The 24,531-nt window shown below is 42.5% G+C and overlaps 1 protein-coding gene across 1 annotated transcript in view; it reads left to right on the forward strand.

The window, feature by feature from the left end:
• The window catches only part of ITPK1 (inositol-tetrakisphosphate 1-kinase), a 216,562-nt gene that overhangs the window by 118,903 nt on the left and 73,128 nt on the right, over positions 1–24,531 (forward strand). The window contains exon 4 of the mRNA XM_006133665.4: positions 9,925–10,042. Coding sequence (XP_006133727.1) covers positions 9,925–10,042 — 118 coding nt within the window. The remainder of the gene's footprint in view (positions 1–9,924; positions 10,043–24,531) is intronic.

Below are 24,531 nucleotides of genomic sequence, written 5' to 3' on the forward strand. Positions count from 1 at the left end.
TCAGGTCACATCACTGCCTTAAGTTGCTCCCATTTGCCAGATTCTGGTCAATGGGAGCAAAGGGGAAGCCTCCAGAATGTGCACCCAGTGAGGCATTTCCCCCAGTTGGGGGAAAGAGAACAGCAGCATGCAGAGCGATTTTTGACTCCACTTGTTGCCTGCACACTGGATCTGGCAGGGAGGCTTTGGGCTTTCTCTCACTGCCCCAAGTGAAAATAGATCAAAGTTAGTTACTAAATTGAAAAGAAAACATGGTCACTCTTAATTCACTTAAGTGTTTTTTTTTAATTGCAAGTAGATTCTAACCCTAAAGAGCTTTTCTTGTTCTAGATATCCACTTCAGGTCACAGATGATCTTTTGCTTGGACCTGGGTCCCCAGCCCTCTTCAGAGTGTCACAACAGCTGAAGATAGATCTGATAGCTTACCATTGCTTAAATAAATAGTCTTCCCAGGGTGGGAGTCTTTTGTTCTACATTCTCCCTTCCATGGAAAACTACCTGGGTCAAAAAATGGAATCCCAGTATCTGGTAGTATGGTCACAAATCTTACTAGTCCAATCGCTTTGGGACTTGCAGGACTGTTTACAAGTCATTACATTAATCACCCAGCCATTAAGGCTTCTGGAGCACCTGGTTATGGCTCTCATGAGAACATTTAAATTATAAAGAGTCTCATATTTCATATTTCTAACTTTACATACAAGAATGTATACATGCACCAAAATAGGATATACAGAGCCAGCAGATTGTAACCTTAAAATCTATAGTTACATGAAGTATTGTTTGAAGTGCCTCCAAGTTTTGCATATTATGGCAGAGCTCTGGCTGTACCTCCTGGGTCCCACACTTCCTGGTGGATTTTTAGGGTGCCTCAGAAGATTTTGTTGGCCCTCCCACTGCCTCTTGTCTTTCCCAGAGGTGATGGTCCCCCTTAAAGAACCATTCTCACTACAGGCAAGTCACTAGCTTGGGGGGAATCCCTTCTGTGTCCTAGGTGCCCCCTTTTTCTCCGGTGGCAGCCCACCAGGCATGGGAAGGGTTGGGAGAATCCAGTCTTGCCCACTTACTTTGGGTTCTGGCCCAAGGCCCTAGGTAGCAGCCACTAATGCAGCTCTTGCCCTTATCCCGAAAGAATATCAGCCTCTCCCCGGGCCACTTCCCCAATACTTCCACAGTAGCTTTACTAAGGTGCCAGGAGAAATCTCTCCTCCACTCTGCACTTCCTCTTCTCTGGTCCATCACTCTTCCCCTTTTCCCTCTCCCTTACCTGAGGAGAAGCTTTTTATAGTGGCCAAGCAGGCCTTAACTAGCAGCAGATCTCAGATTAGCCTGCTGCTTCAGGCCGGCTCTTAATGAGTCTCAGGTGTCTGCCTGTCTTAGTTGCTGAGCAGCCGTCTCTGACAGCCTATGCAGGGAACAGAAACCCATTCACCCAACTCCCAGTGTATCAACAACTCTGTTCCCCCGTTTGTGGGATTTTTTTTCTCAAACAATTTTTTTCCCCGCCATGCTTGGTATTTTTTGTGCAACTGTCTGACAACCCTAGATACCAAGCAATCTTAGCCTGCCTCTTCTCCTTCTCCCACCTACACATATGAAGCTGAATAAGCATTTCTTCCCAAGCCTTCTGTTATAGAGCTAGAAATAGTGGGTCTCTTTGCATTCCAGTTTCCTTGTTGGTCTCCTGCCAGCAGCAAGCTTGGTACAGAGCGTAACTAAATGTGAGGCCTGAGATCTAAACAAAGGAGGATCTGCTCAGAAGTCCTTGTTTCTTCTTGTTTGTTTTTTGTTTTGTCAAAGATTGGAACAAGGAAATCTAACACGTCTGGGTCATGCTGAATTCCAGCCCAGGGATGGAGCCCTTTCAAAATATTGTTAAAAAACCTAAATCTCCTCCAGGTTGGTGCTTGGCCACTGGTCTGCTGTTGGTAATAAGCTTTTGGTAAAGCACAGAGAAGGAAAGGGCAAGATCATTTTGTATAGATGAGCTGAGAAGACTGTTGGACACACCAAGCTATTGATCTATTGGGAACCGTTCCTTTTCCTTCCCTTCATGTGTTTCCTTTTTTGAAGCTCATGTGTGATAGTAGCTGATGTGCTCCTGACATTTTCCCATTTGTCACGCCTGCATGTTTTATTAAAATTGGCTTATGAATATGTATACATCAAAGATGCTTTATGTGAAACAAGTCATATATGATTAAAGTTACTATTTGATGAATCTGTAAATCTTTTTGTGCATGTATCATTCTTCTATGTAAAGTTAGAAATATGAAGTGTGAATCTGGCTTTAATTTTAAATGTGCTAATAAGGGCCATTGGTGATACTTTGGGAGCTTAATGGTTCAGTACTCAAACCGATGACCCATGAATGGCTTTTTTCCCTGTAATCCCAACCTGTGGTTGGTCCTAGAAAGACATGTGGACCATGCCACCTGGTACTCAAATCAATTTTGAATCTTGTATTTTTGCATGAGGATGGAGAGACTGCACAAAGGTTTCCTGCCCTGGGGGGGGGGGAATCTATTTAAGGAATGGAAAGCAATCAGGTCTTTGTCTTCAGCTGGCCTTTGAAACTGCCTCACTTATTCTAAGAGGATATTTATATATGAAGAAATCTGAAAACAAAGACCTCTAAAGAGCTCTGAAAAGCTATAGATCTAGATCAAGGTAAAGATAATCTGTGCCTGGAAGTATTTTACCTGAGATGAGAACAATTATTTACCTTAAAAATTCACATGTAACAAGTTTCTTACTGGATTAGGTCTTTTGTTTATTTACTTACTTTGGTCTGCTTTCACATGCTATCACTTAAATCCTACTTTTTTAAACTTAATAAAAACACTTGTTTACTATCAAGCCCAGTATAACTAATTAGTATGGGGGGGGGGGGGGGGGAGATCAGCTGCTTTGCATATCTCTTTCATTGTTAAAGGGAAGGGAGTATCTTTATGAGCTTTCTCTGTGTAAAACTTTTACAAAGGGTAAGACAGATTTGTTGGGGATTTTGGTCCCTTTTGGAGGCTGGTTTCCTGGGCACGATCAGCAGCCTTATAGCTGAGCCTTCCTGGAACTGCTCTGGTTCAGTCTCTGGGTTGCTCTGCATGGGGACGGGAACCCAAAATCTGTGCCTTGATGGGGAACCAGAGCTTCTGGCCCACTAGGACAGGGTGGTGGGAACCTATGATAGTATGGCAGGAAGGTGTCAGTGGCTTGATAAGCGCACCATGTAATAATCCCAAGGGGACTTCAGTGATCCAGCCTGTTTCGCTATTCTACTCACTTGGTATTTATTTGTATTTTATTCATAAGCAGAGGGGAATCAAATTTCATGGCTGCTCCTTCAAATTCTACACTCCTGTCACTTTCATTGCATCATGTTTCAGCCTTTTTAATGGATACTCCCTTGTTTTAGTATATGGTAGGACGTGCTGCTTCGTTGTCCCACTGTCCATACATACAGTTATCACCATTAAGAGGTCAGCATCAGATAGCTGTTGTTCATATGATGAACATATGTATTCATATGATGAAACAATTATGAAGATTTTTTTCTATTGTAAATATATGGTAATATCTGTGGTACCCCGCCCCCTTTTTATAAACTGTTCTCTGGTGATCATTGTGTCTTCCTTTACCAGTGTTTAAGTATTAACCACGTAAGTCTGAATTCACAAAAACTCTTCAGTATGAGCTTTTCTTGTTTACTGCAATAGGACAGAAACACGCATACGTCCTTTGTGACTAAGGATGCTTCCTTAAATCATGGCCATAATGTTTCTTGTCAAGTATTATAGGTCTTTTGCAGTTTGTTTTTTACTTTATTAAAAAAAAAAACACCTCAGGAGCATCAACTCATTTAAAGGCATGTACAGTTAGAGTATGACAAATTAGGATGTGAACCTATACCACATTAGCATGCTGAGAACTAACTGTCCGTGTGTACCCTACTGATGTGTGCTAAGAATTCATTAGAGCACTTTGATCAGACTGGTTCAAGGAGCTGTTAATATGCATCATCAGGATATAATGAAGTTAGACTGCAGCAAACCAGTGCAGGGTAGATTCACATCCCAGCTTGCCATTATTAATTGGGGGTGCAGACAAGCCATTCTAACCCATCCCTCCTTGCAGTTTGTGATCTGAGCTCTGTGCCTTCACGTGTCTGAGAGCATCCTGTGGTGCCGCAGCTGGGTGGAAAGAGAAAACATTGTTGGAAGCTATTGTTGAATTCTTCTGAAATTGCCAAGCCAGATGAGCTTTAGAGGAGGAAGGGAAATGCAAGTTAGGGACAGCTGAAGTATCCCAAATAAAGAAGGTAAATTAGAAGGTAGATTCTGTTGTACTACTTTGAGGTGCTTTTTAACCAATAGATAAAAAGATTAGGTTAAATTACAAGGTTACTGGAGCTAAACTCATTTTTTTCTAAACACATTTAATGGGTCTGAACCTGAAGTAGTTATTTAAACAAAACTCCCATTGTTTTCATGATTGAGCCTGTTGACATCAAAACAGATTATAAACAATTGCAGTGTGGCAATAATAGCATACATGATCTGCTATGGTTTATTTTAATAGTCTCTTAACAATTTCTGTGAAACTCTTCTACTAGCTTCCTTTGCATTTATGAAAGTTTATTGCAGGTAAGACCACTGTGTTAGTTTCTGCAGTTCTCTTCAGCACTCATAATCCTCAGAATGGTTGAATTTGGGACAAGCATTTTGCTGTTGCAGTAAAATTGCTTTAAAATATCATATTGGCCTGAAGTCCTGGTGTTCAGTTTGAATTATACTCCATTCAAGGGCCCGGTTTTAGCTCTGCCAATCTGGGGAGCTAGGACTCTTAGCTCATTAGAGCATGTCAGTTGACGTGGTTGTGGGGAAAGGGACCTTTTTGGTCTAGCCTGCATACAGACTTTATTTTAAATCTAGCTTCTCTGGCTTTGATAGGAAACTATCCTTGAACCTAGTATTTTTTATCAAGGGCAAACCAGCACACAGAGGTGCACTTGCTACAGTACTTGTCCTCTTGCTAGTATCAGAAGATGACTGGTATATCTTTGCTTTTCTTATATATACACACTCCTACACTGCCATATTACATCCATCAGAGATACAGAGTTGCAGATGCTTAGGCTAGAGCAAAGGTGGGCTATAATTTTTTACCAAGGGCCATTTCAGAAATTTGTGAAGTGGCCCTGGGATGCTCCGGAAAGGGCAGGGCCAGGACATTCCTTGAAGAGTGGAGGAAACTTCACACATTCCCACTCCCAGGCCAGTCAGGGCTTGGGTGCTGGGTAGTGTGTGAAGTCTCTTCCCGCCCTGCTTGGAGTGCATGGCACTTCTAAGCACCATGCACTCCTTGCAGGGTGGAGGAAACTTCATGTGCCTCTCCCTTTCTCCAGGCCCTGATTAGCTTGGGGGCAGGGGAGCAGCAGGGCCTCCGCGGAGTAGATCCACCTGCTTGGTGGGTCGGATCCGGCACACGGAGGCCCTTTTGCCCACCTCTGGGCTAGAGATTATCATTTCACAGTGCAACAGGAGTGTATATGGTGCTTGTCAAATGTCAGAAAAATAACAAGGTGTGTCTGCTGTGGAGCTACCAGTCTGAAAGTAGATCAGAAACCTGTGGCTGTCCCACGTCACCTGGGTTGGACTTGGGCTATGGGATTGTTTAATTGTAGTGCAGATGTTGGGCTCAGGCTGGAGACAGGCGGGCTCTAGAACTCTGCAAGGTCTTGGGCTTGTCCCAGAGCCTGGAAGTCAACGCTGCAATTAAACAGCTCCACACCTTGAGCCCTGAGAGCCCAAGTCAGCTAACATGGGCCAGCCATGGGGTTTTAATGGCAGTGTAAACAAATCCCAAGGGTCTGAATCAATTCACAATTAGGTCAGTGAGAGTTTTGCCAATGATTCAAATGGGACTAAGGCCAGGTCTACACTAGACCTGGAAGGTTGGATTAAGGTGCATATTAAAATAAGTAGCTGTACTCTGCTTACGTTAAGCCGGGAAAAGGGCAGTGGGAAAGGGAAATGGCCATGGAAGGGGTTGATGGCAAGAGAGGTTGACACATGAGCTGTTCAGGAAATATAGAGAGACGAAGGTAATAGCTAGCATTGTATATCCCATGATAAAGTAGACTGTAAAGAAATCAGAAGAGATAGCATGTCAGATAGAACTGAGTTTGGTCAAAATCATTCTGAGAGGATTATAACAGAGGTTCTATTGAAATAGTGTTTAGGGATGTGTTATGGATCAGATTTGGATATAGACAGAGATCTGTCTAATATTAAATAAATACTCCCAGGAACTGTTGTCATAGTAGAATTTAAATTCCAACGTTAATGATTGGAGAACAAATGCTACTCGGAGGATTTAGCTATTTCTGCAGGTGATAGCCAACTAATTTCTTCATCAAAAGGTCACTCAACCAACAAGAGGGGATTTTAGCCTTTATCAATAAATAGTAAGGATATTGTAGAAGAGCTGGTTATGGAAAAATAAGCTTGGGTTACAAGATATTATGATCTTATTTATTTCTAATTAAATGGAAGGATAATCAAAAACAGGTCAGTAACTAAGGTTGTAAATATCAGGTGACTAGACTGAGAAATAAAAGGAACTAGTCAATTGAATTGAAGAGCTCAGAGACTTAAATGTGGAGGTGTTTCAGAATTTCTTTGTCACAGTTTTCTGAAATTTATATCCAAGAAAAAATGTTTAGGGAGGATTCCAGGCCTAACTAAATGAAGAAACATCTCAAAGGATACAGGTTGGACCTCCCTGGTCTGGCACCCTCAGGACCTGATATGTTCCTGATGAGGGATTTTGTCAGACCAGGGGAGGTTGTATCTGGCCCTCTCCCTACTTGGCCCTCTCCCTACTTAGTCCTCCTACCCCACCCCTTGGACTGGTTGCTAGCTGGCTCCATTACCTCTCCCCCACTCCCTGCCATCCCTCCCATGCTAGGCAACCCAACTCCTGGGCCCCCAGGTAACCCTGCTGGGGTGTTCCAATCTCCTTACTCTGCCAGTAGCCTGCTGGCCTGCCAGCCCACTGGGCTCTTAGCCAGTAGCCCACCACCAGGAGACTCTGGTCCTGCCATCCAGAGAGTCCCAGTTTGCAGAGGTTCAACCTGTGTTAGGAGTACAGAGAGAACCTATGAAGAATGGAAAAAGGATTGATCAGCAAAGAAGAGTATGTCTTAGAGATAATAAAGTGCAGAGATAAAATTAAAATTGCCAAAAGTCAAGCTGAATTACACTTTGCAACAGAAATTAAAACAACTAATAAAGGTTCTTTAGCCATATAAATAAAAAGAGAACAAGAGAAAAAACAGGGCAGCTATGCAGTGAGAATGGAGTAGAGATTAAGGATTATTTAGGTAGGCCCCAAAGCTAAATGAATAGTTTGCCTCACTTTTCAAAAAGGATGGTAATGGACAATATAGGAACAAATGCAGGATGTCTAAAGAGGAGGAATGTATAGAAGTAGGCATTACTATTGAGGTGGAAGCAAAACTCAAGGTTTAATATACTTAAGATATAGTAATGGATAATCTCCAATCCAGAATCCTGAAAGAACTGGCACATGGAATCATAGGTCTGGTAGCAAGGGTATTTAATAAATCTGTCAAATCAGAGACGTCATGGTTCAACTGGAGAATACAGGCAGTCCCCGGGTTACGTACAAGATAGGGACTGTAGGTTTGTTCTTAAGTTGAATCTGTATGTAAGTCGGAACTGGCGTCCAGATTCAGCCGCTGCTGAAACTGATCAGTTTCAACAGCGGCTGAATCTGGACACCAGTTCTGACGTACATACAGATTCAATTTAAGAACCCCAGGCTCCGTGGCTTTGCTCTGCTTTGCTCCCCGTCCCCCTGGTCTGCAGACCAGGGGGACGGGGAGCAAAGCAGAGCAAAGCCACGGAGCACGCGGGCAGCGGACAGCCCAGACGCGTCTGGGCTGTCCGCTGCCCGCGTGTTCCACCGCTTTGCTTCCTCTCCCTGGTCTGCTGGAGACCAGGGAGAGGGAGGGCCCCGTTCGTAACTGTGGATCCGATGTAAGTCGGATCTGTGTAACTCTGGGACTGCCTGTACCTAATAGCAGTACGGGTGGGGCAGGTAGCTCCTTAGGAACTGGCATACACAAGGAGCTGGCTTAAAAGCTGGCTCATCATGGGCGCTGGCTCCCGCCTCCCATCTTCCCCGCTGCCTCTGATACAGGGACAGCAAGAGGAGGTTGCATGTAATCATTTAGATTAACTGATAAGCCTAGGCTAATCGATTAATCGTTTAAACAGCTATACACTAACATCTCTACTGTAAAGGAAATTCACTCCATGATCCCAGCAATGTGTTGAAGCCACTAAATCAGCCATCGGCTCCTCTGAACGTCTAAAGAATAATCCCTCTGCAGCAAGCAGTGAATTAAATGCATTCAATAACAAGCAAAGACTTGAACAAATAACCCACTCTAACATGCTTGAAATTGGGAGTAATGTGATGTGTAGGGTTCAGATATCTCCATTCCTTTTGCTCTATCTCAGCAGCCAGTGGAGTGTCTCCCCCAGTGCTGCCTGGTGGTACTTCTGAGCATAATGTGAAGTCTGTTTTTTTGCTTTGAAGAATAATATCCTGTTTACCTAAGTTGCTTAATTAAACCAGTTTGCTATGCATCCATATAAATGGATGTGAAGAAATGAATGGAGGTGAATGGAGACTGATTAGGAAATCTTATTAAAGAATGCAGATGGATTTTAGCCTTGGAATTACTTGTCCAACTCTGAACGGGGTGAAGGAAGCGCTCTCATTAATCATTGTGACTTTATGTAGCCAGTGTGGGCCTTGTGCATGGCCTCTTGAGCATCCCAAATCGCAGTAGATGTTGGCAAGAGCTAGTGGTCATGGTGTCAGCAATGGGAATGTGGTACTTGGAGATTTTCCACTACAAAAACAGCCCATGGCAGAGTCTCAGCATGTAGGTCAGCTGACTCAAGCTCATGCTGCTGGGCTAAAAATAGCAGTGTAGGTGGTCTAGCTTTGACTGAAGCCTGGGCTCTGAGAGCTGGTGAGGGGGGAGGTTCACAGAACTTGGGCTCTAGTATCCAGCCTAAGCCCAAACTCTGTAGTGCTTTTTTTTAGCCCTAAGGTGCAAATCTTGTGAGCTTGTCAGTCAACTTAGGCTTGAAGACTCACTGTTGCGGGTTATCTTTTGCAGTGGAGACATACCCCAAATGGAGGCTTACTAGAAGATTGCTGTGTGAATACAGCAAGTAGGCAGGGGAGTGTTTGCTTAGGGAGATGGATGTACAGAACTATCACTTTGAAAACTCCATTGTGGTTAAATGAAGTAACAGTATCTCTGGGCCTACCACTTTTTTCAGGTCTTTATCATCTATCTCCTCACTTGGCAGTCAGTACAGGTAGGGGACAGTAATAGCAATCTAAAAGAACCCCGATGTAGTTGTGATCTGTGCTCTGAAGTGGACTGATGCCCTCATGCTATTAAAGCTCGTTCAGTGTAACTACAAAGGTGGACCCAAATAGCATTGTGTCCTCTTTTGCCTAATGGTTCCTGCCAATACTGCTCTCTGCTGTGATTTGAATCTTCATCCCTGCTCTGGTCTGAATTGAGGTGGCTGCAGAGCAGGTTGCCGTGCTGATAAGTCCGTAGTTGGATGCTAGCGTCTTTATAATTGGCATGGTACTTGTATTCAGTTGGATTCCAGTTTATAATGCCAGTGACCAGAAAGTCTAGACATGCCCTGCAATGATACTTACCAAGTCTACCAGCGTCATCTGGAGGGTAATTTAAGGTTGTTAGATCTTAATCTTCTTCTTAGGTATGTTCCCATGTTTTGGTGCTTTTTATGCTGTTCAACAAATCTAACAGTAGTCTTTGCTCCATATTTGTTCTGCAGGAGTATATCGATGCTCACCCTGAAACCATCATCCTGGACCCCCTTCCTGCTATCAGGACGCTGCTGGACCGATCCAAGTCTTATGAACTTATTCGTCGAATAGAGGCCTATATGCAAGGTACGACGGTGTCTCTTCATTTCAGAAAAGCCTGTTCCTTGCATTGAGGGTTTGGGACCAAATGAATAGCTGGTTCCTCAGTTAGGTAGGTAGGGGTATGTGTGTGTTTATAATGGGCGTGGGCTGCAGACACATTCTTTCATAGCAGAATTGTGCTCAAGAATTGAGGCCTTTTTTTTGTTTAAAACATGTGAATAGATTTGATCTAAATGAAACAAGGTTTGTGTATGATGGGGAGTATATGAATTACTCTGAACAGCAGCAGAAATGCTGTCTTCATGTTCACTGGTAAATTGAAATTATTGTACGAACTCAACTGCTTGTCATGGGAAAACCAAAGTTTGCATTTAGGAAGAGGTTATTAATGGGAAATTTTTTTGGAAAGGGGCTAAAAGACTCCAAACTGAATTGAGCAAGATGATTTGAGACTTGAGTGGCACAACTTACTGAATTGCTAGAGAGGGAAGAAAATATAGAAACAACTGGATTTGCAGTGTTAGTTATATTACATTACTAAAGTTTATACCTTCCTTTTGGCATCACTTGGCCTGTATTTCCCTGTTTGGTGGGGATACCTTCTGGGCCTGAATAATTACCTTTTGGCTTCTAATTTGATGTGATTAAGGATGCTTCCATGTGTTTTAATATCTTAACACTTTGACTTTAGATTCTTTCTAATTTGCTTGCTAATCTTTTCCTATCATTAGTGGTGCAGTGATAGCTATTTTTAGTACAGCAGATGCTGATGAACTTTAGTTACTTTATGGTCGCTATTATTTAGTGACTCAATTAATTTAGCTCTTCAGCCAACTCCTGTGTGTTAGGATAAGTCAAGAGTAGCCTCTCCTTCTGAGTGCTGTAGAAGTATCTGTTCTAAGAGCCAGTTGTTTATGATGTTGAGAAGTTGCTTCTGTAAATTGTTCTGATGTGATATGTGATTGGTTAATGTTTGAGTCATTCTATTGCTTTCCCACTTCTCAGCTCAGAAACTTGCCATGTTGCTATCCTTTGTGTTTTTTTATGTTTGGGGATTTATAGCCATGAAGTCCATATCCACTTTGTCTGGCCATCATTAACCTGGTCTCTGAAAACATCCCAGCTATGTAAAAATAGACATGAATTACAGTCTCCAAAGAAAGCACTCTCTTCTTTTCCAGCTGGAGAAATAGCTTAATTAGTTTTCAGCTCTCTCTGTGTGAGAGAGCTATAAACAATTAAGTTTTATTTTATTCTTAAAGTGGGGAGATACAATATTTTTATCTCTTCATGAACAGAAGAACTGGTGGAAAAAATGGGAGATATTGTTCATAAACATATGAACCCATTTTTCAGTCAAATTTTGAAATTGAGGAAAATTTCATTAAAACAAGAAAAATTGAATTTTAAAAATAGCCGACTGGTCTTGGTTGATAGAAGGATTGTATCAATGGAATGTAGCGGCCACATGTGGGCAGTGCCTCTCCCTCCATCTATGACTGTCTTAGCTTAGCTTATCTCTTGGACAGGTTTGAATATCGTGTCTAGGATCTTTATTTGTGTTCCCTAGTGAGAGCACTGAGAGCTGCACAACAGATGATATGGTAGTAGTGGCCTTTGCTAAGCACATAAGTTGCTGCATTTTGTTCCCAGAGGAGCTTTTTAAAGACATGTAACTTTGTGTCTAGGTTTAAAAACTTGCTACAATTGAGCCAGGAGATCCAAATATGTGGTGAATCACTAAATCAAGACCTGTAGCCAGGACACATTTTTATTCTTCCTCTTTAAATATGTTGTCTAATCTGCTGCTCCTTCACTGGAAGCAATCCCATTCCAGGCACATCCCACTTCCCTGGCCCAATCAATCCCTGACATTGCTTTAAGGTATGGTAAGAGGAAGCTATATTCTGAATTTGGTGGTCCTAGCTCTTACTGTTTAGGAGGAGTTCTTGAACAGACAGACAAACTCTTAAGTATATAGTAGATAATTCTTTTCCTGTCTGAATTGCTGTGTTTCCTCTTAGTGTAACTAAAATGAAATATAGCATCTGCCCCTTCAGTCTGAATTTCATTTATACTCTTCAGATGTTTAGGGAGTCTTGTAACTGACAAATGGTACCATTTTAGGCTAATGGGTGTTAGTTTTGTTTGAGGTTTATTTTTTCTCACCACATACTCTGTCCCTTACCATTCTGATGTTTGTCTAACACAAGATGAACATGTTGTTTTGTTGAATCCCAAATACACCCTTTTTAGTGCCGGTGGTGCCTGTGCTTGGCTCCACATTCTTGATGAATTATACAGTTCTGTAGCTTATGTTGCCGGGTCACTTTACTCAACATCCTAGAGTACGTCTAGACTACATGCCTCTGGCGACAGAGGCATGTAGATTAGGCTGCCCAGCATAGGAAAATGAAACAGTGATTTAAATCTCCTGGTTTAGAGCAGGGGTTCTTAACCAGTGAGGTGCGCCTCCCCAGGGGAGGTGTGAAGGGGATACACGGGAGGTGTGAGGTTCCTCCCAGAAAATTTATCGCAATTGCCTTCTCACTGGATAAAATTCTAAAGTTTAGATTTCTTCATAATTAATATTATGAATTAAAATTATAAACATTAATTTCTAATTAACCTCTAGAGATCGGCACACTACAATAGCAGTGCGAAGCAATCAGGCCTATGTGATGACACACTACAATAACAGTACACGAGCATTGCCAACTTTCATCTTCAAATATTACATACATTTGTTAGGAAAAGGTTCAAAGTAAAAAGCTCATATTATTCATTTAGGCATTGTAACAGGGTTCATTCACCCCAAAGTGCCACCCAGCTGTCGGACTTGGGAATTAGGTCGGACAGCTGTATCCAGTGTCCAGCTGGTTTGCCAAGTCCCAGGGTTCAGGCAGGCCTCGGGATTCGAGCCGGGCCTTCAGCTCAGGCCGGTCCTCTGAATCACCAGGCACCAGTAGAGCCTTGGGTTCCTCTAGGTCAGAGGGTAGCCCTGCTGGCCAGCTTGGCCAGGCCTCGGCAGCCCATGTAGGGAAGCCTTTGCTGGCCTTAGGGAAGGCGGCTGTGGGAGGCCCGGGCCAGGTCTCAGCCTCATCAGCCAGGAGCTCTGAGAAGGCCTCTGTCTCCCTCAGAGGCTGGGCCCCAGCTGAGCTCCTTGGCAGAGTTCTTATAGTTCTAGCCACGCCCCTTAGCTTCCTGTCAGGTGAAGGGGCGGGGCTAGGCTGTGCACAAAATGGCTCCCAGGGGTGTGTGAACATGAAGTTCACTTTCTGGGGAGGTGTGAAGGTAAAAAGGTTAAGAACCCCTGTCTTAGAAGGACCACTGCTCCTCGGGAGGAGTAGGAGTACCAGTGCCAACCGAGGCTGTCCTCAGTGTGTGTTTGAGCAGGTTCTTACTAGACTCGCTAAATTGAATGTCAGAAGATCAGTCTCCAGCATAAGTAGAGACATGGCCTAATACAGTAGACACTGGAACATCTTTCCTTATTGAGACCCTAAAACTCCTTTTTTACTAATGTGTAATGAATAGTTTAACCATATAGAGGTTGATTTGATTGCAGTTTCAATAAGAGATGTTTCCCTCTAGAGCAGGAAACATTTCTGATATTTCTCACTGCTCTGAGATGGGTTTTTATTAGAAATAGGTCAGAGGCTGGGCACTTTTCTGTTCCTTTTTTTTCACAGGGCAAACACTGAATGAATCTCATTTTGAAACTCTCATTTCTACCTTTTTCAAAGTCCTTCAGAAATAAAGTTTACATCCCCATAAGTGCTCTGTGTAGCTAACTTAGCAGATCACTATGAACAAAATCACTGAAAAGTTCTTGTTTAGCAGTTCTTTTCTCTCAGCAATTGTACTGCTGTGGATTTTTTTTTTTTACTTATCAGTGAAAGATTACTGCTTGGTACAAATATGAGTTTGTTGAGAGTTTCTCCCCATGATAGCAATGTTTGGGAAAACTAGCTGTACGATTTAATGAAAAATGCATTTTCAGCGCGGTTGTGTGTGATTTAAGCTGTGTCTGCTCCTTCGATTGTTGACCTAATGAAAAATACCTTTGGATTCATGGAGTCATATTAAGAACCTCTGACCTTCTCAGCATCAGACTTTCAAGACTTAACCATAATAAAAAAGAAAGTTGAGATGTTAACATATTTGCAATGATTTGTTGATCTTGTGATTAGACTGAGCAATCAGAACGCCTTTATTACAATGTAATTTTCTTTTCAAGGGATGTTTCTTTTTAAAGCTAAAATTAATATTTGGGAAAAAATCACTATCTGGTCAGTCTATATATATTACATCCATCGCCTCTCTTTAAATGGTATTACCCATGCAGTTCACAAAACTGGATTACTTTTGATTAAAGAATAAAACAAGATTTGTGTTTTTAACTAGAGACAGAGGCTTACATTGTGTGTACAAGTATAGAGGCTTTAGAGTAAGAAATAATTACAAGAAAAATAAAGTTAAAATGCTTCCTAGTACTACATTTAACAAACTAGGATTAATTGAAAGAGAAATTCTTACCACAGGTTCCCCCAGTGTCATTTCTGACCAAGTTTTAGGTCAGAATCTGTTCCCAAAGTCCATTGGCTGTTACTTTTGTCATCTTAGGTGGATAAGAAAGATGGTTAGGGAGAGAAAACTTGGGGTATTTTTGCCCCTGAGTTTTATAGTTGTCATACTTTGAAATGTACTGTTGTCAGAACAACCTCTTAGTAAAGTTATTTCCAGCTGACAGTAAGGAGACTTGGAATCTGGAAGGAAAGAGGTGTTATGCTGTTTGCTTTTTATCTGTTTGCTAAATTGCAGATCTCTTTGTCTCATGCTTTCTTCCTCCTCCATGCCAGAGAATGGCCACTTGATAGATAACGGCCCAATATTTATTTCCAATGTGAAGAACGTATCCAAATCTCAGAATTCTTAGTGTAAAAATTAGCAAATTCCTAGCATTTCCTTTAATTCCAGCTGCCAGCCATGAACTGAAGAACATTCTGGGTAGTGACATGCAAAGGCGCAGGCTTCTGACATCACAGTTGTTCACATAACCCCGACTAGCTTTCGGACAAGAGTAGGATTCAGCTATACAGGCAGTCCCCGACTTACGCGGATCCGACTTATGTCGGATCCGCAGTTACGAACAGGGCTGCCCCGAGTACACGGACTGCGGGACCTCGCGGTCCTGCCGCCCGTGTACTCTGGGGCTTTCTCTGCGTCTCCCTGGTCTGCAGACCAGGAAGACGCAGAGCAAAGCCGTGGAGGGGCTCGGGCAGCGGGGCAGCTCAGGCGCAGCTAGTACGCCCCCCCCACCCCTCTCCCAGCAGACAGCTTTTCTCCGGCCGCCTGTGGCAGAGCAGCTGGGGTGCTGCTGGTTGGTCCCGCAGCGCCGCTCTGGGCGCTACTGGACCAACCCAGCAGCACCCCAGCTGCTCTGGTCCTGATTCAGCCGCTGCTGGTCAGTTTCAGCAGCGGCTGAATCAGGACGCCTGGGGCAGAGCAGATGGGGTGCTGCTGGGTTGGTCCAGTAGTGCCGAGGAGCGGCGCTACTGGACCAACCCAGCAGCACCCCAGCTGCTCTGCCCCAGGCGTCCTGATTTAGCCGCTGCTGAAACTGACCAGCGCTGACTACAGGAAGCCCGAGGAAGAGTTGCTCTGCCCCGGGCTTCCTGGAATCAGCTGCTGATCAGTTTCAGCAGCAGCTGACTTGGGGACGCTTGGGGTTCTTAAGTTGATTCTGTATGTAAGTCAGAACTGGCGGTCAGTTTCAGCAGCGGCTGAATCTGGACGCCAGTTCCGACTTACATACAGATTCAACTTAAGAACAAACCTACAGTCCCTATCTTGTACGTAACCCGGGGACTGCCTGTATATCTATTTTGCCCTACCGGCACCTACATGATGCCACTGATGTTGGCAATACAGTGTAGTCCAAACACAGTAACGGTCTGGAGGCTAAACATGGGAAAGCCCTTCTGTAATTTTGGCTCCTTAAGTTCTCAGACTAGAAATCGGTGAATCAAGCAGTCCTGCTCCTGTGTCCCAGCAGTATTGATGGTGGGTGCACTCTGAATATAAACTGTAAGGTTTGGATGTTGCTTTTGGATGCATGGAGGTTTTCTTTTTAATCTGTGTGCCATGGTAAGCAAATGTGTAGAAATCTTTCTCCCCTCTCAACCTCCTTCACTTGGCAACATCTACAAAGAATCCAAGTTGAAGCTTTTCATTTGTTTATCATATTTTAGAGTTGGAAACATTTGGTTTATGTCTACATGTGTTATTTCAAGGAGTTTTGTTGCAATATGGATAAATCTGAAAATCTTAAGATGATGAAAATGTAATCGGGCAGTCTGATGCGTATAGGAAGAAAGATGACCAGGTGTACACTAAGATACCACAAGTGTTGCACAGTTTTGATGAATCCTAAGCAAAGTATGCCTTGTCTCATTGGAAAAGTTATCTGTTGAGTAGTGTTATCCTGCTTAAAGCCATGTTTCCTCATTGTATGTAAAGTTATGAGTATTTGCTATGCGTTTGTATCTCAAATGTGTTGTTCTTGGGTGACATCCACAAGACAGATTTGCATTGAGGCTTATTAGCTCTGTGTTGATAACCCAGTGTGAATCAAATTTTCAGCAAGCTCTCCCCCGCCGCCTCCCTCCCCCAGAATGTCAGAAGGCACGGAGACCCCATGGAGGCCCAGAGACTCAAGAGGGTTCATAGGACTTTCCATGCTCATGGGCTAGTGGATTTAACATCACTGCTGTTATCTACAAACTCTGAAATCAGCTGTAATACATAGATTTATTATAACCATTTAATAACTCCCTCCTTTTTTATTAATAAAACTGCATTTAGTTTATTAAAGATTGGCTGGAGCCATTATGTGTAGAATTTAGTGTTGGTCATCTTCCTTTTCAAGTGCAAACTAATGGTTCTTATCAGCCTGTTGTAACTATTTAGTTTTTAAGATGCAACATTTGTTGTTTAAGTTTTTTCCTGTTACAGACTAACTCAGCTACTTCTCTGAAGCTTATCTACTCACTGTCTCTTTTTTCTTCCTCCCCTCCATTTTTTTCCTACTTCCTCCCCTCCTCTTATTTATTCTTGGATCTGGACTTCCAACACTTCTGTCAGCTGAAGAAATGGGTTATGCCCACAAAAGCTCATGATATCATCTACATATTTTGTTAGCCTGTAAGGTTTTACAAGACTGGTTTTTAAGTTTTTAAATGAATGTGTATAGATTAGGGATTTGCATGTATAAACCTCGGCTCACTGGTTAACGTTCATGGTTACATGCAGGCTCTTGCCCTGCTCCTGGGGAGGTGGCTGCCACCCTGTGCTGCTGCCTCCGTATCAGGGCCCTCCACCTGCCCCTGTTTAATCAGTTAACTGATTAAACATAATGTTTAACCAGTTAACTGATTAACCAGAATTTTACATCCCTAATTTGAAATCCAGATTTTCAGCTTGCTGATTTAAAGCATGATTCAAAGCAGGGATTTCAATCAATCCACTATGCAAGGCAATGTTTCTGGATTCACTTCCAAGTATCATATAAATGTGTTCTTTGCTGTGTGAACTCAACTGTGCTGAGGGCTACAGAGAGCTCTGAATCTAACAGCAATGCATTCAAGACTGATGTCTCTGCAGGGCTAACAAAGATTGTCTAGTACTATTGTGTCCTGGTTTGAAACCTGATTATGAAGTAGCTGGGATATTGGAAGAGGGCAGGTGCTGCTGGAGCATCCACCAGCTTTTCAATGACTTTGCCAGGAAAATAGAGAGGCTTGATACTATACGAGATCATGTGTTTCATGCATAAGTCTCTTCAAAACTGGCTGAACTACTTTGTTTTATAGCAGTGGTAGACAACCTACAGCCCATGGGCCACACTTGTCTCATCAGGGTAAGACTCTGACAGGCCACCAAACAGGTTATTTACCTTGCATCCATAGTATGGCTGCCCACTGCTCCCATTGGCCCCGGTTCTCTGTTCTCGGACAATGGGAGCTGTGGGAAGCGATAGTCAGCAAGTTTGTGAGGCCTGCACCACTTCCCACAGCTCCCATTGGCTGGAAATGGCGAACTGCACCCAAGTGGGGCTGCGGGTGACTGTATTTGCAAACACAAGGTGGTAAACATGTTAGGCAGCACTCCAGTGGCTCATCCATGCGGTTTATGGGCTGCAGGTTGCCCACCACTGTTTTATCAAGTAGCTGCTGAAAAAGGATGGGCAAAGGACAGGCTCACAGATGCCTTGAATATGCTTTGTAGCAGTGAAAGAAATGCTGAATGTTTTTTGAAAGGGTGATCACTATATATGGAAACAGAGAATAGTATGTGTATATATATGTGTAAGGCCCTATGAAATTCACGATCCATTTTGGTCAATTTCATGGTCAGAGGAGTTCAGAAACAGTAAATTTCATTATTTCAGATATTTAAATCTTGAAACTTCATGGTGTTATATTTGTAGAAGTCCTGCTGGTGAGATGCTGCCTTCAGAGCTGGGCCCCTGGCCAACATTACAACCACTGCTCTCCAGTTGCCCAGCTCTGAAGGCAGTGCAGAGTGGTGGCAATATGGTGACCCTCCTAAAATAACTTTCTGATCCCCCTGCAACTCTCTTTGGGTGAGGACCCCCAATTTGAGTAACACTGGTTTCCCCTGTGAAATCTTTATAGTATAAGGTAAAAGCACACACAAGGCGAGATTTCACTGGAGGACACCAGATTTCACCCTCTGTGATGCATTTTGCATGACTGTGAATTTGGTAGGGCTCTATATATGTGTTTGCTCACATATGCATAGCTGTGTAAAGATTGCCCTTCCCTGCACTTCTGTCCACCCACAGCTCAGGCCAGCTTACTGTGTTTGTGTGATGGAAACAGAATATAACCCATGCAGGATGTGGTTTAATTAAATGAAAGTGAAAAGATGGTACATGAAAACCAGAGTGGCAGTACCCGATGTGCAAAATATCTCCCTTTGAGCATATTTCAGGGTGCATGGATTCAGAGGAAAAAAGTGCAAAGTTTTTGCATGAAGCATTGTGCATTAACAAACAAGACAATATTTACCCCATTTAAAAATAATCTCCCAAATTGCAGAGCTAACAACACATGCTAAATATCTTTGTTCAGTCACATTTTTCTGATGGTGTCCATCAGCTAGACATTTTTGCACATATTAAAAAAAAAAAGTAGTGAGGGAAGAACCAGTTGTCAATTTTTATTTGGACTTTCAAAAACCTACTGAGAAGTCTCTGACAGGCTGTTAACTAAATTATAGAGTCAGAGGCACTTTCCTCCACCATATCTGGTACTGGTTGCTGCTGAAGGCAGAATACTAGGGAAGATGATCTCATTTGGTATGATTCCTGTGGTCTCACCACTCTTTCATAAAATAATTATGTTAAAGCTGAAAGGAAGATTTAGTCAGCCAGAATATTATTACTTGTATCAGATTAGAAGTATCCCCAGGACACCACAGCTGACACCTCTATACTTTGAAAAGTGCCATGGGATTTGTTTTTAATTTTACTATTTCATTATTAGCAAGCTGTAAGTTACAGGGAAATGCCAAATCCAATCTACAGCATCAAAGTTAGAAAACCTGTAAGCCATTTTCTCTCCCCCATAATTCACCTGTTTGTGTGCTCATAACTTTTTTTTTTCTTTTTAACAACTTTACTTGGAACTAATATGATGAATAAAATATGAAATATAAGCAAAAAAGCAAGGCTTTGTGCAGAGCCAGGACTGTTGCCATTTGGATGGATATTAATAATGTGGGGCAGGGTTCTATAATTGTTACCATTCTTAAGTGAATTTGATTTTTAGTCCCATTAGAGAGATTAGACCCAGGTCATACTGTTAAATTATTATAGATAGGATGTAACTTGGAACTTCTGGGCATGCAAATGACTTTTTAAACTCTTCCTTTAATTTCCTCTCTTACAGCTTGGTAGTATTGTGATGAAGATGTACTAGCCTTACCACAAAATCTGTTCTCCCATATTAACGTGAGGAGGATGAAAAAAGTTGTCAGTGTTTTACATGCCCCACACAAATGACTGCTCTGCAACTCTGGACCACAATGAAGATTGTAGTTTTCTCATCAACTCTGCTTTGACAGGTGGAAGCTTCTCTTGCATCTCCCAGGACAAGGAGAATACAGCTCAGAACTCAGCTGTTACTAAGGACAGATAACTTTAGACTCCGCAGCAGCATTCTTGCATAAGAGCATGTTGCTATTCTCACCCCTTTCATATGCACCTTGAGGATGTCATCTGGGCATTTGTTCCAGCTGGTCCTCTTACTGCCAATGAATGAATTGCTATCCGTGAAATCCATACTACATAGTGACACAGCATCAGTATCAAGGTGGGCGGTGACTAGGTGACAGTGTACACTAGGCTGTCTTTAATGATAAGCCAGGTCCCACACTAATGATGAGGCCTAGGACACTTTAATTCTGTAAAGTTTTGAAGCCAACAAAAGGCCTTTCTCAGCACCAGTCAGAATGTCTACATTGCAATCAGAGGTGTGATTAGCTTGGTCAAATAACAATCCTCGTGAATCTGCATCGCACCAGCTAGCTGTTCAAGTACTTATCCATGGTCCAGGGCTGGGTTTAGAGCTCATGCTGTTGCAGCTTTACTGCATTGTTGGTTGAACTAAGTCAGGTATGTCTTGCTGGCACTGCAGTCACGACTCCGAGTGCAGTAGAGACCCACCCTCAGTCAGAAAAATTAGGATCAGTAGCAGCACTCTGCATTATGATACTATCTAGAGTCCAAATGAGATTTGGGGCCCATTGTGGTAGGCATTGGGTAATGACAGGATAAGAGGGAGTCCTTGCCCCTCACAGCTGACAAGTTAAATAGGTATTGCACCTCTTAAAAGACAAATGCTCCCCCTCATCCCTCTTTGAACAGTCACCAGTACACAGAGAAGAGTCAGTTCTCATTATAATGAACTGGAGCTGATATCAGAACTCTGGCTCTAGCTCCGATCTCCTTTGTGCTTCCAGTCTGCATTTAGCAGAAGGGTGAGATGTAGTTCAAAATACAACCTGGAAATTTGTGAGCCCATGACAGTCTCCCTGAGTTGAAATGTGACATCAGTACTGAGCCGGCTCCACTATCAGAGCCTGTAAAGCAGGTGCCATCCTGCCTAAGGTTCAGAAACATCTGTATTGTTTAAGTGCTTGACAAGGCAACAAAAACTTGACTGATGCTGTGAAGCAGTGTGGTGGATAGAGCCTGGGGCAAGGAGCCAGGCACTTCTGAGTTCTAATCTGGGCTTTGTGGCTTGGAATAAGACTCTTCATTGCCCTGCCTCATTTTCCTTATCTGTAAAATGAGGATGAAACTTGCCTACCTCCTAGGGGTTATTGAACAAATATTAGTTGATCCTCACAGGCCTTTGAAAGTACTGTGATAGATGCTATCTTGGCTGACATACCAGGGATTGAACCAAGGATCTTCAGATCTTTGTTTCTATAGCTTGCACTAGCTCTCTTGCTAAGACTCTTAACAGATTCATACCCTCTGTGAATCAGCCACAGAAGACTTGTAACATGCTTATCAGTGGGTGTCTTAAATGCTAAGTAGTGTTACAGCACCTTCTTGAATGGAAACAAATGCCTTTCTCCTGATGGGGAAAGTTACTGAATGAGGGTGTTTTTGAAAAAAGTGGCTCTAGACTGCCCTGCGTTCTTTTGAAAGTAAATCGAAAGAACGCGGCGGTTTTTTTTACCTCGGTAACCTCATTTTACGAGGAAGAATGCCTTTTTTCGAAAGTGCTCTTTCGGAAAAAGGCATTCTTGAATACAAACGGGGATTTTTTGAAAGAGAGCATCCAGATTGCCTGAGTGCTCTCTCTCTCTTGAAAAAGCGGCTTGCTTTTTCAAAAAGTGGTTGCAGTCCAGACGCTCTCTTTCGAAAGAGGCTTGTAGTCTAGACATAGCCTGAGTGTGTTGCCTGCTGCAGGAGGGTGAGGCAATTGAAACATGCTTTCCTGAAACAAGATTTGTGTTATCCCATGGCATGGTTTAGGTAACTGCAGATTGAGATTAAATCTATAAATGCGTATGATATGTAAGAAGTAGAACGAGCCAAATGTTAATTGCTGATTTGGGGCTTTTAGCAGGGGTATACTAGGACATAATTGCCGCCATACTGAAATAGCTTCTGTGTAACATTGGTTTTCTGAGGAAAGTATGAGAAGCCTGTTTTCCCAGTAGCATGTGCTTTGCTGACAGTTACTTCAAGGGAAGGCCTTTTTGTTTCCTTTTATGTGTATCTAGTTATTGAATATACTAGGACAAGCAGCTAATTTTTTGGCAAGAAGTGAATGCAGATCAGGAAGGGCACTTCCTCTAAGATGTTTAAATCTATGGCTATGTCTGTGTTACTAGGACTCAGTATAACTATATAGCTATGGCACTAGAGGTATGCCTAGATAATTCTGTAGCATAAATGATGGAACAGGTTTGTTTACCACGGTAGAAACTATACCTCTCCTTGTGATAGAAGGTCAAGCTATAGCTGCACTTACACCAGAGATTAGGTCAGCATAGCCACAGAGCTTGGAGATAGATGTGGAGTGCTTCCTCTGCCAGAATTTTAAGTCTGGTGTGAATTTTTGGGATAAGATCAAGTGAAGACTTTGCTATAGTGCGCTTGAGTTGAGCTTTTGAATTTTCTAGCAAATTGTTAGATTGCCAGTTACCTAAGCAAATTTCAAGCACTGTCGAACTTAGGCTAGTTGTTGTGTCTAACAGCTACAATACTTGCTTTATAGTATTTTGGAATCATTCTAGTTGTTCTCTTGAAACATGCCCTCCTTAAATCCTTCACATACTGCCTTTGTCTTACAAAAGGCAGCAGGTAAAATTTGCTCCAGGCTCACCCTCGAGGTCTCACATTGAAGACAGCAATATTGTCTGGAAAAATGTAATGATCTTGGACTTCAGTAAACAAACTAAATGAAAGAGAAAGGAATAAAACTTTAATAAAACAAACTGGAGAACTGCTGTAGTAAATGGTGAACTGCTGTGCGCACACAACTATGTGGTGTTCCCAGCCCCCACCTCCAGGCACATCTCCAAATTCCTGAGTTCATAAAACTGTCCCTTATGAGGGAATGTCTCATTATAATCTTCTGCAAACATATCTTTACAGACACCTCCAGCATGGAGCTGCGGTAATCACTTAGTAAGGGATCTCAGTTGCAGAGCAGGTCAGAATTTTTCTGAGTTTCCAATTTCGAAATAAAAAACCCCAGGAAAAACATTCAATGAAATTTTCTTGTAAAACTAATTCCAGTTTTTTAATCCTATCGAACATTGGCTGAAATATTTCACAATTTTTGAACAAAAAAGGGGTGAAAAATTAGTTCTTTTCGGTTTTTACACCCCAGACAGATATATTTCCATGCTTCCAGTTCCTGGTGACCTAACTGCATCCGGGAAATGGTAAATCATCTTTTTGGCATTAGCCTATAAATAGATGTGGGGACGATACCGAAGGAAAAAGTGGAGGGAGAGCCATTGACAAAAGAACTATACTATAGATTGTCACTGTCTAAAGGCATTTGTGATGTCAGAACTTCTGGCTACTGTAAAACTTTTACATCTAGGGATGTAAAATCCCTTAACCAGTTAAAGGTTAGGCTAAGCTAATGTTTAACCAGTTAGCTGACTAAGCAGAATTCTGAGCCAGTGGGGGGAGGGGAGGACAGCTTGGTTGAGCAGCCCTCCTGCTCGGGCAGTATCTGGCTGCTGACCCCCCCCCCCCCCCCCCCGCACTGGGGCTGGCTGCTGGCCCCAGCCATGGGGGACTGAAACAGCCCTCTACCTACAGAAGGCCATGGGTGAGGGGGCTGCTCCTGGTTAACTGATTACTTGATCGTATCTCTAGTTACATCCACTGACACAAAAAGAGGCTCTTTTCAGTAAGAATTTGAGCCAGCTGTGAACATGTCTGCTGCTCTGAGTGGGCCTTGTTGAAATGAGCAAGTTATTCTGTTTTTCCTACAGTAGAAACCCTGTTTTGCAAATTAATTGGGAATTGAGGCATTTGTGAAATTAAAAAGTTCATAACATTACAAATATGATGCAATGTGTCACTTTTTCCTTATTCTTCAAACCACAGCACTGAAGATGACAGAATGTGATGCTGACTTATTCTTCAGCATTATTCTTCAGCCTTAGCCTTGTTTTTAAAAAGAGGATTGGGAACTGCAATCCATAGTCAAATAGGTGCATGCTGTGTGTACAGAACCACAATTGCATGTTTGTAGCATATGCATTCTTAATTTATCCAGGGACTCTGTTTAGAAGAGAAGCTAGTGATGATTTTGCTTGTTGATCTTTAAAGAACAAACATAATGGTTGAAGTTATCTTTCAGACTTTATCAAAGAATATTTAAATAACATTTCTGTCAAAAAATCTAAGGATTTTTAAAACTCTGTCTTTATTTTCACTCTAG

This window comes from Pelodiscus sinensis, chromosome 4, assembly GCF_049634645.1.
Source record: "Pelodiscus sinensis isolate JC-2024 chromosome 4, ASM4963464v1, whole genome shotgun sequence".
NCBI classification, from domain to species: Eukaryota; Metazoa; Chordata; order Testudines; family Trionychidae; genus Pelodiscus; species Pelodiscus sinensis.